The sequence below is a fragment of the Eumetopias jubatus genome, unplaced genomic scaffold (genome assembly GCF_037043125.1).
Source record: "Eumetopias jubatus isolate StellerSeaLion01/CBP00866 unplaced genomic scaffold, mEumJub1_p1.0 scaffold_10, whole genome shotgun sequence".
NCBI lineage: Eukaryota > Metazoa > Chordata > Mammalia > Carnivora > Otariidae > Eumetopias > Eumetopias jubatus.
Window position 1 is genome coordinate 87072975 of NW_028274816.1, and position 16714 is coordinate 87089688.

Consider the following 16714-nt stretch of genomic DNA (forward strand, 5'->3'; position numbering starts at 1 on the left):
GCGGCGGCGAGCGCTCCGCCACGGCCGGCTGGCGAGCCCTGGGAGCCAGAGGCGCGGCGTGCAGCCCAGCACGGGACGGAGCCGGGCGCCGAGCGGACTCCGGGAGGGCGCGGGGGCGGGGGCCCGGCCAGCTCAGCCCGCCAGGCCGCGCCACCGACCGACACGGGCCCCGCGTTGCCCGGGCTCCGGTGCCCGCCGTGCTAGGACGGAGCGCGCCAGCGCGCGGGGCCGAGGCTCCGGGACATGCAGCGTGCGGGAGGCGGCCGGCGCGGGCTCTCGGCGCGGGTGCAGCGCCCCTTCCCCCCGGTGAGTGGCGGGTGGCGAGCCGGGGACGCCAACTTCGCCGCCAACTTGGGGCTGGGCTCGGGCGCCGCGCGGGCAAGGACGGCGGAGACGGACGCGGGACTCCCGGGGACAGTCTGGCCGGCCCGGGGAGCCCGAGGAGGGGGCGGCTGGGGACCCGGGACCCTCGGGGACCAGGCCTGGGGTTCGGACCCGGGCGGGCGGAGGGGAGGCGAGACAGGGAGGCCGAGGTGACAGGCGCGCGGCGGACGCGAGGGAAGGACGCGGGTGAAGCGCCCGAGACGTTCGTCTCCCCGGTCGCCGAGCCCTCCAGCTCCTCCTTCGCTGGGCGTCCGGCGCCGCGGGGGAGGGGGCGGTGCGGGGACGCGGGAGTCTGGGCCGCCGGCCCCCGCAACTGTTGCTGCTGGAAGCCGCTGGGGCGGGGAGCTGGGCCAGGAGCGGGGGCCGCCACTGCGCGAAGGGGGCTGGAGAGCGCCTGGGCAGAGAGGACGAAAGGGGGCTGTCGGTGGCTCCGGGAGCTCGGACCCCCGCCTCCCGGAGGTCTGCCGAGCACCTTCTGCGCGCCTCTCCCTTGACACCCCCGCCCCTTCACACGCTGCGAGTCCCCCAGATCCTTATCCCATCCCCCACCCCCAGCTCTCCTTCTTCCGCTCCTCTGCCCCGCGTAACGCTCCCTCCTCTGACCTCAGGGAATCAGCGCGGGCTTCCCGGGGTGGTGGGGACCCCGGTCTCCGAGGGCGCAAAGGCGCAAAAGGAAGGCTGGACGAAGAGGACCATGGGGGAACCGTGAGCCCCGGAGCGCTGGGCCCTGGCTGTCGCACCAGCGGGTTGCTCAGGTCTCCCGGGGCTTCGACAAGGATCCCCGACGGCGGGGAAGGGAAGCCCGGAGCCTCCTGCTGCGGAAGGCGTTTCGTGCCCAGGTCTAGGAGGGCAGGGCCAGGGACTTGTGAAGGCAAGGCATCAAGCAGCCAGAAAATTCCCAAGGGTGCGCCCCACGACCCAAAGGAAGGTCCTGCTGGGTGAGCGAAGCGGGGATCGCAGCCGGGTTCTTGACACTGGCACCACCCTGGTTCCCAGCCCTGCTCACCGGGCGGGACTTCTGGCTCGGTCCCCCAGCCCTCCCGTGGTGGTACCGCCCTCGCTCGGTCTCCGACCCAGGGCCACAGGGAAATCGAGGAAGGCTCATGTGCTTCTATCTTGCAGCCCGTCTAGTTTCTGGCTGCGCCAGTCGGTTTCAAGTCTGCTCCTTAACTCCGTCGTACTAAGAATTTGGATAGGAGCTTGAAGGGGACCCGGTAGATTGGAAACCAGATTTCTGGGTTCGCCCCAAGTCCTGGTATCCCGCCCACAGTCCGGCCTGCCAGGCGAGCTCTCCCCTCCCACCCCGCAACCTGCGGGGTTTGCGGGGAGTGGGGGTGGGGGGCCTAGGAACCGGGGACGCCTGCGGGGAGAGGGTGGGCTGTAGCAGCGCGGCGGGGGGCGCGGACGTGGTGCCCAGTCTGGCCGCCAGGAGGCGTGGCACGGGTCCCGGAGCCCGGAGTCGCCGCCGCCGCCGCCGCCGCCGCATCGCGAGTGTCCTTGAGACGCGGGTGACGGTGGCTCTCGTCGCTCGCGCCCCGTCCTCCCGCGGGGGGAGCCTGATGCCACGTTCCCTATGAATTATTTATCGCCGGCCTAAAAATACCCCGAACTTCACAGCCCGAATGTAAGAGATTCCTGCCAAGGGGAGGGGGCGGGGCGCCCCCCGGGGGGGGGCCCGGGACGGAATCAGCGGGGAGGGGGAGAGTTCATCGTGGAGGGAGACTTTGGTGCCCGCGCCAGTGCAAGTGAGATGCAGGGGCGGTCTTCTCCCCTGACGCCTGGGTTCGGATTTTAGCTCAGCAGAAGTCAAGGAAGGAAGGAAACCCGACGACAAAGTAGAGGCCGCTTACCAAAGGGCAGTGGATACGGCAAGAGCAGCTCGGGTCCCTCTGCTCCCCCGAAGCAGCGCAGCTGGTGGCTGGGGCCCCTTCCTGGGGCAAAGCTCCTGGCCTGGGAGAGGGGGTAGCCACCAGGGTCTGGGGTGTGAGTGTGCATGTGCGCACATCCGTGTGGGGGAAGCTTGCCTGGGAATGGGGGAGGGGGCTCGGCGGCGGCGGCGGCAAGAGCCATAAACACATGCAGGTGCTCAGGGAGCTCAAGGTGATGCCGAAGGTTTCAGAGAATTGACCATTGCGACGGTCCCCTGGGCCTTTATGGGGTCCCAGTGTTCACTAACTTAGCCCGTTAGTGAAAGGTGGGAGACCGTGAGAGAGTGCGGTTCCTAAGAGAAAGTCAGGTATGTGGCAGGGGCATCATTGAGTGGGCAAATACCTGCCAATCAGTGCAGTGGCCCAGCGGGGAGCTTCCCAACCCCAGGGAGGGAGGGAGGGAGGTACGCCAGGAGGAAGGAGGTGGCCTACAGCCCCACCCAGACCCTATATCTTCTCACTGCACGTGTCCAGAGCCTGGGGGAAATAGGGCAGGTGCCCAGTGGGAGAGGGATTTAGGTTGGGCTCTGAAAATTCTGGAATTTTGTTGTGTAGACAAGAGAGAAGCTGTGGGAAGAGGGCATTCCAGCCCAAGGGGACAACTGAGCAGAGACCCGGAGATGAGAACAGTGAGGGGCTGTCTGGCTAACAGACTGGCAGGAGTGTGGGCTCTGTGGAGGGGAGACAATGGGTTGGTGTCAGGTGTGTGGTAGGTCCCTAGTCATGGGACCAAGGTGCCTGGACTTCATCTGTGGGCACCAGGGAGCAGCTGTGTCGTGTGAGGAGGGGTGCAGCGCCCAGAACATTTCAGATCAATGGGTGCGGGGAGAGTGAGGTGGATGGGAGGTGGAGAGGTTGGGGGGCCAGGGCTGGGGGTATGACCCTCCTGCCTTGTGGGGGAGGCTGGAGGTCATGTGGTGATAAGACTCTGGGATCTGAATCTCTTTGAATCTGCCCTTGGCTATTGGAAGCACAGAGAGACTTCCCTGATGGGACCCCTCCCTCCAGAGGTATTCTGTGATCACTCCGGGTGAGAGGCACCACCTGCCTCAACTGCCTGTCCTTCTCTACCCCAATCCCAGAGGACACCTTCCCATCGAGGGAGTCTCTGGGGGTAGTGCCCCCCTGGGGTTGGGGGAGGGCCTGGGTCCTACATCTAGAGTCATGTTGTCCTAAAGAAGCAACAGGAGTGCTGCAGGTGTCATTGTAAATTTTCTGTGGCAACATTAGAAAAAGTAAAAGGAAACAGGTGAAATTAGTTCTAGCGGTTTATTTTGTTTAACTCAGTGTATGGAGAGTATTACTTCAACGTGTCATCAATATAAAGAATATCCCTGAGATAGTTTACATTCTTTTTCTCACACCACTCAGTCTTCCATATCCAGCCTGTGTTTGACACTGACCGCGGACCTCAGTTTCCGGTGCCCACAGTCACCTGTGACCAGGGGTCGCTGTTCTGGGCAGCACAGACATGGAGCTCAGCGCTGCGAGGCAGAGATGGGGGAGGCTTGGGGCTGCCCAGGGGGGCAGGGAACCTACCGGGCCTGGGCTGTGGGCAGAGATGGGCACAGAAAGGCCTGGGAAAGGGAGGAGCAAGCACAGCAGTGCCCTTTGCAGGTGTCACTTGAGGTCCCTGATTGGTGGTAGCTGCAGTCCTGTGGCCCTGCCAAAAATGCTATCTTCTCAGCCTAAATTAAACCGGGTTCACCCTGGTCACCCTTTGGCTCTCCCCCGTTCAGAAGTTTTGCTGGGGATGTGATGAAGATGGAGAAGGTGGCATAGCAGTGGCCGATGGCAGCTGGGAGGGAGCGCTGCCTCAGTGGGCACCACTCACTGGCTTGGCTCTTGGTTCTGATCCAAAGCAATGATGTTTATTTAGCAGGGACGCACATCACGCCCTTGGGTTAGGTCAGAAAAATCTTGCACACCGATGATGGCCTGGGGAAGCAGCTCATGTGGAAGACACCCCAGGGTTTCAGGAGACCCTGAGCCCTGGCCAAGTTGGTGGTGTCACACTCCTGTGGAATGGTTGCTACTAGTTGAGGCCAGAGGGGAAGGGTGGGGACGTCTGGTGCCCAGGAGGGGGGGGCTCTGTGCCAGGCAGGGCCACACATAGCAGGGCCCTCGGGGATGTTAGGCTCAGTTTAGGATGGAGAATATGGAGGCAGGGCAGAGAGTGTCACAGAAGCTCCTCTCCGTCCCCTGGATGTGGGACTGTCACCCGTAAGATGAGGGTGCTGATAGCAGTGGGCAACCTCCTTGCTGCTGCGAGGTAGTTTCTGTGATTATCGCAAGAAAACCTAAGTGACTCCCCCAGGATCACACGGCTGCTAAGTGGCAGAGCTGGGACTTGAACTCAGGTCTGTCTGACTCAAAACTATGGACTTTGACACCATACTAGCATTTTCAGCGTCCCTTTCTACCGGGGCAGAACCCAGACAGATGCGTTTCCAAAGGTCTGGCCTTTCCAGCCAAGCATGCTGTTCAACAGCAGAATGGAAGGAATGAGCACCTATGGGGACTCACATTCTTCTAGCCCCTGCCCCTCCAGGCTGCCCTGGCGACGCTCAGCTAACCTGTCTCTTTCTCTTTATCTCTGTCTGGCTGTCTCTCCCTCTCTGCCCTTCTTTGTGGAGGGAGATTTTTTCCCTCTTTTCTTTCCCACGGGATGTGTGTCTCTGACTCTGGGTGTTGCTCAGCTTTTCTCTTTGTGCTTCTGTCTCCCTCCCTGTACCTATCCTGATCTCTCTGCAGGACCCTCCGGTGGACATGGGTGGCGCCCTGGGGCCGGCCCTGCTGCTCACCTCACTCCTCGGCGCCTGGGCAGGGCTGGGCCTGGGGCAGGGTGAGCAAGCTGTGACGGTGGCCGTGGTGTTTGGCAGCTTGGGGCCACCACAGGCCCAAGTTCGTACCCGTCTCACCTCCCAGAGCTTCATGGACCTGCCTCTGGAAATCCAGCCGCTCACCGTGGGGGTCAACAACACCAATCCCAGCAGCCTCCTCACCCAGATCTGCGGGCTCCTAGGTGCGGCCCGTATCCATGGCATTGTCTTTGAGGACAACGTGGGCACCGAGGCCGTGGCCCAGATCCTGGACTTCATCTCCTCCCAGACCCACGTGCCTATTCTCAGCATCAGTGGGGGCTCTGCTGTGGTCCTCACCCCCAAGGTGCCTGTCCAAACTCATGTCCTCTCATCCGTCGGGCTGGGAGCCAGGCTGGCCCAGGGACAGACTTAGGTTCTGGGCAGCTGGGATTGGGTGGGACCAGCAGGGAGGTAGGGGCTGAGCGTGCAACATGGGCGAGGTGGGGAGAAGGCTGTGGGAAGGATGTTCCCATGTTCTAGAAGATAAACTTTCTGGGCTGCTTTCACATTGTGTCTGGATGAGGGGGTGTGGGTGGCAAGCTCACCTCTGGCTTTGGTGGGCAACCCTGGTCCACCTTCTCTCTGTTTCTCTGGCCTTCTTCGGTCAAGCTCCAGACCCAGCGGCAGAGGGCCAGGCTGGGCGGAGAACCTGATGCAGTTAACCTGCCGGGAGACCATCCAGTGGCAGGTCACTGTCCCAGGCATGGGGGTGGCATGCCCTCACAGAGTTTGCATCCTGTGGTGAGAAAGTTCTAAACACACATTTGTCTGCAGTCTCAGCTGGGACAAGCGTTCTGAAGGAAAAACACAGGATGCCAGGAGGGTCTAAGAAGGCCCCCATTTGGATAGGGTGTTGGTCAGAGAAGGTCTCTTAAGAAATCATATCGAAGATCTGGAGGATGAGGGAGAGTTGGCAAGTTGTGTGTGTGGCGGGGTGGGGGGAGCGGGGACAGTATTCCAGCCAGAGGCATCAGGTGGTGTGAAGGCAGCCAGGTGGAAGGAGCCAGGAGTTCTTGAGAGAAGGCTGGAGAGGAAGGTGAGATCCTGAGCGCATAGGAAGATATTTGGGTTTTATCCTAAGTAATTGGGGGGCACAAGAAAGTGTTGAGGGGAGAGACCGATCTGGTTTGCCTTTCTTTTATGATTATTTTTTATTGTGGAGAAATTTGAGCATACGTAGAAGTAGAAGAGTACAATGACCCCATGAACCATCCACCCCCAGCCAACACCGCCCCATCCTTACATCCACCCACTTCCCCCTCTTCTGTGTCATTTTGAGGCAAAGACCTATTGTCCCATCCAGAAATACTGCTCTATATATCTCTAATAGATAAGGGCTTCAAAACAAAACCACCATCCATTATCACATCTAAAAAACACAATTCCTTAACATCATCAAATATCCAGGCAGTATTCAAATTTCCCCATTGTTTCATAAACATCATAAATGCATATTTTTAAATGTGTTTGCTTGATCAAGAAACAAATCAGGTTTCCACATAGTGATTGGCTGCTGTAGGTTCTGAGCCTCAATCTCTAGGATCCTGCTCCATCTCTCTTTTTCTTGCAATTTGTTTGTTGAAGGAACTGGGTTACTTGTCCTTTAGGGTTGTCCCGGATTCGTTTTTAAAAAAGACTGGGACAGTCGCAGTGTGGTGAAATCTTGGGGGCCTGCAGGGGCAGCAGGGAGCCCACAGTTAGGAGGGGATTGTGCTAGCCCAGGCGCCAGCAGGCGGTGCCCTCCGCATTTGGGATGTGGAGGCGGTGGAGAGGAGGAAATTTCTCCTTGCCAGGGCTCCGTGGAGGATGCTGTTTTCCCTGTTATCTTTGGGCCCGACAGTAACCCTCAGCATGGTGGTTCTCTACCTTAACAGGGCTTTAGAAAAATACAGACGCCCAGGGTCCCATCTCTGAGATTCTGAGTCAGTTGGTCTGAGGCAGCGCTTCCCAAACTGGGGGGCTCAAGAATTACCTGAAGAGCTTGTTAAAATACAGATTCATGGGCGCCATCCTCAGGTTCTGATCCAAGAGGTGTGCGATGCGCCTGAGAATGTGCATTTCCAGCAAGCTCCGCGGGGGCAGCTGATGCGGCTAGTTTTTGATCCGGCGTTGCTCGTCCGCTTGAGTAGTTTTAAAAGCCCTCCAGGTGATTCCAATGGGCAGCAGGGGTTAGGAACCACGTCGGGGCGGGAGGCAGGTGTTGCGGCACAGTGGCTCGCGGGGCGGGCGGCATCTTCGTCAGGGGACTGCGGGAGGGAGCAGAAGTTGGGGCGGGGCGCGCTGGCCCCGCCCCGACTCAGGCCCCGCCCCCGCCCCGCCCCCAGGAGCCGGGCTCCGCCTTCCTGCAGCTGGGCGTGTCCCTGGAGCAGCAGCTGCAGGTGCTGTTCAAGGTGCTGGAGGAGTACGACTGGAGCGCGTTCGCCGTGATCACCAGCCTGCACCCGGGGCACGCGCTCTTCCTGGACGGGGTGCGCGCCGTCGCCGACGCCAGCTACCTGAGCTGGCGGCTGCTGGACGTGCTCACGCTGGAGCTGGGCCCCGGCGGGCAGCGCGCGCACATCCAGCGCCTGCTGCGCCAGGTCGACGCCCCGGTGCTGGTGGCCTACTGCTCGCGCGAGGAGGCCGAGGTGCTCTTCGCCGAGGCGGCGCAGGCCGGTCTGGTGGGGCCCGGACACGTGTGGCTGGTGCCCAGCCTGGCGCTGGGCAGCACCGACGCGCCCCCCGCCACCTTCCCCGTGGGCCTCATCAGCGTCGTCACCGAGAGCTGGCGCCTCAGCCTCCGCCAGAAGGTCCGCGACGGCGTGGCCATCCTGGCCCTGGGCGCCCACGGCTACCAGCGGCAGCATGGTGCCCTGCCCTCCCCGGCTGGGGACTGCCGTGGCCACCCCAGGCCTGCCAGCCCTGCCCGGGAGGCCTTCTACAGGTGGGCTCCTGCCCAGGGCATGGGAGGGGGGCAGGGCGCTTTAACGGACCTGGGCTGCAGTGAGCTTGGGCTCGCTGGCCACACCTCCCACCAGCTGTGTGCCTGGGGCCAAGTTACCTCACCTCTCTGAGCTTGGGCTCCTCAACTGAAAAAAAAAGCAGGTGTGAAGGTGTGTTGAGGATTGTGGAGGGGGTGTGTCAATACAGGGAAGGAGAACAATAAGGGCACAGTCAGGGCTACCTAGTGGTGGTGATGGGGGTGAGGTAGAAGGTGGGGGTGGGGGCCTCTGGTCCTGGGCAGGGCTGGGGGACACCCTGGTTTCTCTCCCCCACCGCAGGCACCTACTGAATGTCACCTGGGAGGGCCGAGACTTCTCCTTCAGCCCTGGTGGGTACCTGGTCCAGCCCACCATGGTTGTGATCGCCCTCAACCGTCACCGCCTCTGGGAGATGGTGAGAAGGGGGTGAGCCCAGGGTTCCTCTGTATCCTCTCATTTTGTCCCCAGCCCCTCTTGTCCCACAGCTGAGCAGAGGGTCCCTTCTGTCCTTCATCCAGCCCCTCATCCTTCAGGTCTCAGCTGAAGCATCTGCACTGCACCAGGGTGGGTGAGGCACCTCGGCTCAGGGCTCCCATGACACCCTAGCCTCCCACCACGATAGAACTTGTCAAACATTCCTCACAGAGTCCTGCTCCTGGGGGACTCACCCACAGCTATGCTGGCCAGACGGACATGTAAACATATAGAATTTGGGGAGGTCAGTGTTTGAGGAGAGATACGTGCAAAGCATTATGGGGACACAGAGAAGGGCAGGAAATCAGTTCTGTCTTCAAAGGAGGGAACTGGGGAAGGATTCACAGAAGTTGGGACATTTGGGCTGCACTGTGGAGGTAGGAGCCCATCAGGAAGGGATACTAGCCTGGTTTAGACAGAGGGGCAGAGGGTTTGAGGCATTTTTAAGTGATGTGTTTGGGGTGTGGAGGCTGAGGAGGAAGAGTGGGGTGAGGAGGGGTAAGGTGGACCTGAGTGGGGAAGGCCTTGAGTACTGGGTGAAGAACTTTATACTGAGGTCGGGGTGGGGGTGGGGTGGGGAGTGTGGTGAGACAGGCTCAGGTCTGGGCTCGAGGTCGATGCGGTGGGCCAGCAGCAGTTTGGAGGCTAGATCAGTAAAGTGCAGGGACCAGAGGCTGGGAGGGGGCTGCAGGGAGCCCTCCCTTCTGGTCCATGCCCAGCCCCTTGCCCCGACTCTCCAGCTCCCCAAATGTTCCTGCCCCAGGTGTCCCTAGGTTAGGGAGGGGGATTCTTGGGCCTGGCAGGCCCCACTGGAGGCCCCAACCAAAGGTTGGGGTACTTGGGCTGGAGGTCCCTGGCTGAAGCTGGTCACCCTCTGCAGGTGGGGCGCTGGGACCACGGCGTCCTCCACATGAAGTACCCGGTGTGGCCTCGCTATGGTGCGTCTCTCCAGCCTGTTATGGACAGTCGGCACGTGACAGTGGCCACGCTCGAAGAGCGGCCCTTTGTCATCGTGGAGAGCCCCGACCCTGGCACGGGCGGCTGTGTGCCCAACACCGTGCCTTGCCGCAGGCAGAACAACCACACCTTCAGGTCCGCGAGAACACATGGGGAGGCCCCGTGTGAGCTGTGTGCTGCCACTCAATGGCAGGCGGGTGTGGCTTGTGCTTGGGTGGTGGGGGGGTGGGGGCCACCTGCTAAACGGGGAGAAGCTGCCGGCTCTGACTTCTGGTGGTCTCTTGGTGGCAGCAGCGGTGACACAGCCCCCTACACCAAGCTTTGCTGTAAGGGCTTCTGCATTGACATCCTCAAGAAGCTGGCCAAGGTGGTCAAGTTCTCCTATGACCTGTACCTGGTGACCAATGGCAAGCATGGCAAGAGGGTTCGGGGCGTGTGGAACGGCATGATTGGGGAGGTAGGCCTGCCCCCAAGGTCCACCTGAGCCCATCCCCCTGCCCGCTGGCCACCCCAGGCCCCACACATTGCCCACCACCCCTCGATGTTCCTGTGCTGGGGTCAGTCAGGGCGGGGCCTGGGCCCAGCTCCTGAGGCTCTTCCAGCCGTCAGGGAAGATGGGCTGTCACCAGTAATGCTCCCTGGGCTGGTCAGGACTACAATGGAGCTCTAAGGACCCCAGAAAGGAACAGCCGACTCAGGCCGGGGGGTGCCAGAAGGGTGGCCGGGGAGCGGCTGGGGTGGGTGCTCCAGCCGGTGGGATGCCTCCTCCAACCCAGGCCTGGCCCCCGTGGCCCCAGGTCTACTACAAGCGGGCAGACATGGCCATCGGCTCCCTCACCATCAACGAGGAGCGCTCCGAGATTGTGGACTTCTCTGTGCCCTTCGTGGAGACGGGCATCAGCGTGATGGTGGCACGCAGCAACGGCACCGTCTCCCCATCGGCCTTCCTGGGTGCGGCTCGGGGTGGGCAGGGAGGGCTCCAGGGTCTGAGGAGCATGCTCGGAAACAGGGAGTTTGCGGTGGGCCTCAGAGGGCCAGCCCGGCAGCCGCAGGGGCCTTGGAGGTTGGCCGGAGGCCTGAGCTGCAGCAGAGTAGGACGGAGAGAGAAGAGGTGAAGCCCGGGTTCCATTCTGAGCCCGAGTGTTGGGTGAGGAGGGTGGAGGGGCCATGTGGGGGCAGGAAAGCTGGGAAGGCAGGCTGACTTTAGGAGGTGCCTGGTGGGCTAGGACCCGCTAGGGGGGAAGCTTCCCAGGGAGTTGGAGGAGCTGACCCAGAGAGTGGGACGTGACGCTAGCTTGTGACCTGATGGGAATTCAGTGTTTGTGGGGCCGCCCCTTTGCGCCAAGCCTCACACACACTAGCTGCTGGGGATATGGCCATAGTCCTGGGTGTCACCAAGCGCCCTGTCAGGAGGTCAGTGGGACTTGCAGTGTGAGGTTTACAGAGAGCCATGAGGACAGGCCAGCCTCAGCCAGGAGCAGAGGAGAGAATCCTCTTCCTGCTGTGTGGCCTTGAGCAAGTCACCAAACCTCTCTGAGCAGGGTTCCTCAGCCACGCGTAGAAGGCAACAGACCCCCTCCCTGCAGGACGGGCATTGCATCAGGGGACCTGTGCTTCCTGCGGTGATGCCTCCTTGCTCAGGGAGACTGAAACCATTGGGCAGACTGGTCAGAGCAGCTTAGTTGGTCTCCCCAGCTCCTGGGGCTCCCGGGCCCTGTCAGTACGATCAAGAGTGAGACTTGATCTCAGAGACCCTGATTCCAGGCAGAACAGGAGTGTGGTTCGCAGTGCTGGCAGGGGAGGGAGGAGAGGGAAGGAGAAAATGCCTTGGGCAAGCTGCCGTGGCTTTGTGGAATCTGGCCAGGCCAGGAGGAGGAGGGGGAGGATGGGAGATGGCGTAGGTTGCAGGCCTTGCAGGCTGGGGATGGGGCACTGAGGGGAGAGCACAAAGGGTGTAAAATCTCTCTCTGTGAAAGAAAGTTGCGGGTGCGACAGGGATCCAGGGGAGATGTGCAGCCAAAGGGAAGTTTCCTGGGGTGGGGTGGTGGGATCTTGTCCCAGGGCAGAGGGGGCAGGGCAACCGAGAATGCTGGAGAGCCTGACCTCCCTGGGGGGCGGGGGTGGGGGTTCTCTCCTGGGGCTCTGCTGCTCTGAGAGTCAGAGACCCCTTGGCTCAGTCCTCCGGCCTGATGGGCCCCACCCTGACCAAGTGGATGCCCCTGCCTGCACCCAGTACTCTGGGCTGTGGGTGGGAGGGACGGTAGTGAGGCTTCTGAGCTGCCTCCCTCTGTTCCCAGAGCCCTACAGCCCTTCGGTGTGGGTGATGATGTTTGTCATGTGTCTCACTGTGGTGGCCATCACGGTCTTCATGTTTGAGTACTTCAGCCCTGTCAGCTACAACCAGAACCTCACCAGTGGCAAGAGTAAGCTCTCAGCTGGGCCTGGGAGGAGGGAGCATGGGGAGTGGGGGTGGGGTGGGGCTCAGGGCCACAGGGACCCCGCAGAGAAGGCTGGATCCTGGGGGAGGTCTCTGGCTTGAGGACAACCAGCAGGGGCCAATCAGATACATGAGAGGGAGAGAGAGAAACAAGGTGGGCTGGCTTGCCCTGGAGTGGGGATGGCTGGGGATGGGGCCCCACCCAGGACAGAGTGAAGAACTGGGTCCCCTCTGTGCCCACCCTCTCACTCCCAGAGTCTGGGGGCCCATCCTTCACCATCGGCAAGTCTGTGTGGCTGCTGTGGGCGCTGGTCTTCAACAACTCGGTGCCCATTGAGAACCCCCGAGGCACCACCAGCAAGATCATGGTCCTAGTCTGGGCCTTCTTTGCTGTCATCTTCCTCGCCAGCTACACCGCTAACCTGGCCGCCTTCATGATCCAGGAGCAGTACATCGACACTGTGTCTGGCCTCAGTGATAAGAAGGTCCTGGGGCCGCAGCCAGCAGAGGGCAGGGGGTGCCAAGAGCAAGGGCAGGCCTGTGGGACCCAGGAGGGGAATTTGGAATGGAGCAGGGAGCAGGAAGGAGCTGGGGAGCCTGGTGAGGAGAGGCTGGGACCTGGGGTGAGGGGGCGGAGGGCTCAGGTCCACCGACTGAGTGGCCTTGGAGAAGTCTCTTCCTGACCTGGCTTCAATGTCACCATTTGCAAAACACAGGAGTGGCCTGGACAGTCTCTCGGGCTCCTGTGCCCTGGGCCCAGGGAACGGGCTCAGGGAGTGTTGGTGCCTGCAAGGCTGGACGGAGGGTGATGAATGGCGCCTGTCCTCTGCCCACAGTTTCAGCGACCTCAAGATCAGTACCCACCCTTCCGCTTTGGCACAGTGCCCAATGGCAGCACAGAGCGCAACATCCGCAGCAACTACCGAGACATGCACACCCACATGGTCAAGTTCAACCAGCGCTCAGTGGAAGATGCGCTCACCAGCCTCAAGATGGGGTGGGTCCTCAGCTCTGCACCTACCCTCTGACTTCTCTACCCACATGTCTCCCTGATGACCAGCCTCACCTCTGGCCCTTCCTGAGAGATGCAAGGTGGGGACATTGAGCCTGGGATGTCCTGTAGGACTCCTGGGGAAGGGGGTAAGGAAGTCTTGGGACAGAGTAAACTTTCAAGCAAAACTAGATGCCCACCGTATGGTCCAGAGATGCCGCTGAGGTCTTGACCAGGGTTCTGCCTTGGCCTGAGGTGGTGGTTGTGACCTTCTTAGGGTCCTAGGGGCATGGAGGGGCTGGGCAGAGAGGGTGCGTCCTCTGGGGGTGGAGAGTTCCCTGGTCTCTCTGAGAGGAGGGTAGGTGGGGTCCCCGAGCTACAAAGGGCTCTTCTCTGTATCCGGGACCCAGGAGAACCAGAGAAGGCTCTGCCCACCCCTCCTTCCTGGTCAGTGCTCAGCAGGCTCATATGGCCCAGATCCCTGTCAGGCCCCAGATTTGGTGTCCCCACCTCACATGACCCCTGGCCTGTCCCCAGGAAGCTGGACGCCTTCATCTATGATGCTGCTGTCCTCAACTACATGGCAGGCAAGGACGAGGGCTGCAAGCTGGTCACCATTGGCTCTGGCAAGGTCTTTGCCACCACTGGCTATGGCATCGCCATGCAGAAGGACTCCCACTGGAAGCGGGCCATAGACTTGGCACTCCTGCAGTTCCTGGGGGACGGTGGGTGCTGCTGCTGGGGGCTGGAGGCCCAGGGCGGGCCATGGAAGCTGAGGTGGGGACAGCTGCCTGATGGCTGGTCAGCATCTCTATTACTGTTCTCTGAGTCCCAGGGCCCATGGGCAGGACGAGGTCTCTGGGAGTGAGAGCTGGGCCCATGGGTGGGGGTATTTGGAGGGACAGCATGAAGACCTGGGGAAGAGGTGAGCTTGCCAGGACTACACGGGAGTCCCTGAAGGGCAGGAAGACAGGAGGAAGCTCAGGCCACACGGTGGGGCTTGGGGGGAGGCTCAGATCCTCTCTTTTTTCTCTAGACCCCTGTCCCAACCACTTCCATCTTGAGATCACCTAGGGTAGTGCCAAGGGCCTGCCCAGTCCCAGAGCCAGGGCCCCAGGCTTGCCTTGGTACCAGCGGCTCACATGTGTAAGCAGTCCAGCTGAACCTGCTCCCAAACCCAGAGGCTTCAGCGCAGTAAGATAAAACTGTGATTTTCCATCAGTACCACAGAATGAGAATGATAGCAATGAAGGTGCTGTGGTGTCCTCGGGGGCCTAGGCCTTTTGTCTCTGTGTGCCCAGCTCCGTGCCCGGCATGGAGATGCCCCATAAGTTTGGCCCCGATGTGAATGATAACATCAACCCAGCCAGCAAGCTTCTCCTGGGCATGTGGGGTGTGGGCACGTCAAAGGCTGGCCTCGCCTACCCCAGTCCCCCACTCTGCTTTCCTTTCTTCCTGCTCATTGACACCCCCTGCCCCCCAATCCTGCCCCCGCTGGGCTAGATCCCTCTGTGGTCCTGCAAGGGGGTGGCACCCTGGCTCCAGACCCCTCCTTGCTCCAGGTTTGGGTGAGCATTGGGAGGGTCTTTCCTGAGCCAGTCGTCCCCCCAACCCCGTCCCAACCCTTGCCAGGGGAGACACAGAAGCTGGAGACGGTGTGGCTCTCAGGGATCTGCCAGAATGAGAAGAACGAGGTGATGAGCAGCAAGCTGGACATCGACAACATGGCTGGTGTCTTCTACATGCTGCTCGTGGCCATGGGGCTGGCCCTGCTGGTCTTTGCCTGGGAGCACCTGGTCTACTGGAAACTGCGCCACTCCGTGCCCAACACGTCTCGGCTGGACTTCCTGCTGGCCTTCAGCAGGGTGAGTGGGACCACCCCACCCCAGGCAGGCCCCAGCTTTAGGGGCACCAACCCAGATTAAGTCAGAGCTGGCCATGGCCCCATTCACAGATGTAAAAACTGAGGGTCTGCCCGCATCACACAGCAGATGATGAGAAGCAGAGCCCTTCTGCAGCAGGCGGGGCAGTATCTCTGAGCCAGGCTGAGCCGGGTCCAAACCCTCACTGCTATTGACAAGCTGTGTGCCTTTAGGAAGAGAACCTCTTGGGCCTCAGACTCCGCCCGGGGAATTGCGCTCTCGGTTAAGGAGGCGCTTAACAAATGCTAGTTGCTTCCTAGGAGCTGGGGACGCCTGGGTTGGTGCTTGGACCGGGAGGTGGGCGGTCCCTGAGACGAGCTGGCGGCTCATGGCTGTCTCCTCCCGGCTGCCCAGGGCATCTACAGCTGCTTCAGCGGGGTGCAGAGCCTGGCCAGCCCCGTGCGGCCGCCCAGCCCGGACCTGACCGCCGGCTCGGCCCAGGCCAACGTGCTCAAGATGCTGCAGGCCGCACGCGACATGGTGACCACCGCGGGCGTGAGCAGCTCCCTGGACCGCGCCGCGCGCACCATCGAGAGCTGGGGCAGCGGCCGCCGCGCGCCCCCGCCGCCCGCCTGCCCCGGCCCGTCCCCCGAGCCCAGCCCCACGGGCTGGGGACCGCCAGGCGGGGGCCGCGCCGCACCGGGGCGCAGGGCCCCGCAGCCCCCGGGCCGCCCCCCGACGCCCAGGCCGTCGCTGCCCGACGTCTCCCGAGTGTCGGGCTGGTCCGCTCGGGAGGCGGGGCGGCAGGTGCGGGCCGGGCGCGGCGGGTGGCACCTCCGGGCCTCCGAGCGGCGCGCGCTCCCAGAGCGCCCCCTGTCGTCCGAGCGCTGCCACTACAGCTCCTTCCCTCGAGCCGACCGGTCGGGGCGCCCCTTCCTCCCGCTCTTCCCAGAGCCCCCGGAGCCGGAGGACCTGCCGCTACTCGGGCCGGAGCAGCTGGCTCGGCGGGAGGCCCTGCTGCACGCGGCCTGGGCCCGGGGCCCAAGCCCGCGCCACGCTTCCCTGCCCAGCTCTGTGGCCGAGGCCTTCGCCCGGCCCAGGTCGCTGCCCGCGGGGTGTGGCCGCCCGGCCTGCGGGCGCTCGGCGCAGGCGCCGTTGATGCGGCTGCCGTCCTACTGGGAGGCCTGCCAGGAGGGCGTGTGGGCGAGGGTCCCCGCCTGGCCGCACAGACAGCCCGCCTGCCTGCACGCCCACGCCCACTTGCCGCTTTGCTGGGGGGCTATCTGCCCCCCTCTACCCCCCTGTGCCAGCCACGGCCCCTGGCTCACTGGGGCCTGGGGGCCTCCAGGGCACAGGGGCAGGACCCTGGGGCTGAGCACAGGCTACAGGGACAGTGCGGGGCTGGAAGAGGTCAGCAGGGTGGCCTGTGGGACACACGGCTTCCCTGGACCTTGTACCTGGAGGCGGATCTCCAGCTTGGAGTCAGAAGTGTGAGGGGTCAGAGACTCTGGTTCATGGTCAGCTGGATTCTCTGCCTGGCACTGTCAGGGCTGGTGGGGGCAGGTGACTTGCACTTTTCTGGCTTCTGCCTTGAAATCCTGGCTGTGGGCCCCCAGTGACAGATGTCCTCTATGGTCAGTTTGGTGACCTTGGCAGTCTCAAGTCCTGGTGTGGGCTCTTATGCAAACCCTTCCCACCTGTTCCTGAGTCACCGGGAGCAGTGGGGTCTCCCTGCCCCGCCGTTAGCTAGTTCTTAGTCATGACTGCTGGGCGCCTGGCGTGGGAGCATGGAGGCTGGAACTTGGGCTGAGGGCAGGGCGGTCCCACTCCTTACTCTGCCTGTCTGGAGTCTCTTCT

At 62.2% G+C, this 16714-nt stretch overlaps 1 protein-coding gene across 3 annotated transcripts; it reads left to right on the forward strand.

Moving 5' to 3' along the window:
• The first annotated feature begins 243 nt into the window (after positions 1–243).
• On the forward strand, positions 244–16351 carry GRIN2C (glutamate ionotropic receptor NMDA type subunit 2C). Of its 3 annotated transcripts, none has more exons than XM_088028150.1 (13): positions 244–306; positions 5067–5480; positions 7501–8099; positions 8437–8551; positions 9491–9702; positions 9859–10024; positions 10365–10518; positions 11865–11990; positions 12218–12489; positions 12841–13001; positions 13533–13720; positions 14628–14860; positions 15272–16351. In XM_088028150.1, exons 1-13 carry the CDS (start codon positions 244–246, stop codon positions 16349–16351), a joined length of 3783 nt encoding a protein of 1260 aa, XP_087884276.1. The 3 variants fall into 3 exon arrangements, with proteins under 3 accessions (XP_087884276.1, XP_087884277.1, XP_027968583.1); XM_088028151.1 differs by having other exon boundaries at positions 12260–12489; XM_028112782.1 differs by lacking the exon at positions 244–306 and having other exon boundaries at positions 5082–5480; positions 12260–12489; positions 15272–15811; positions 15893–16351.
• The last annotated feature ends 363 nt before the right edge of the window (positions 16352–16714 follow it).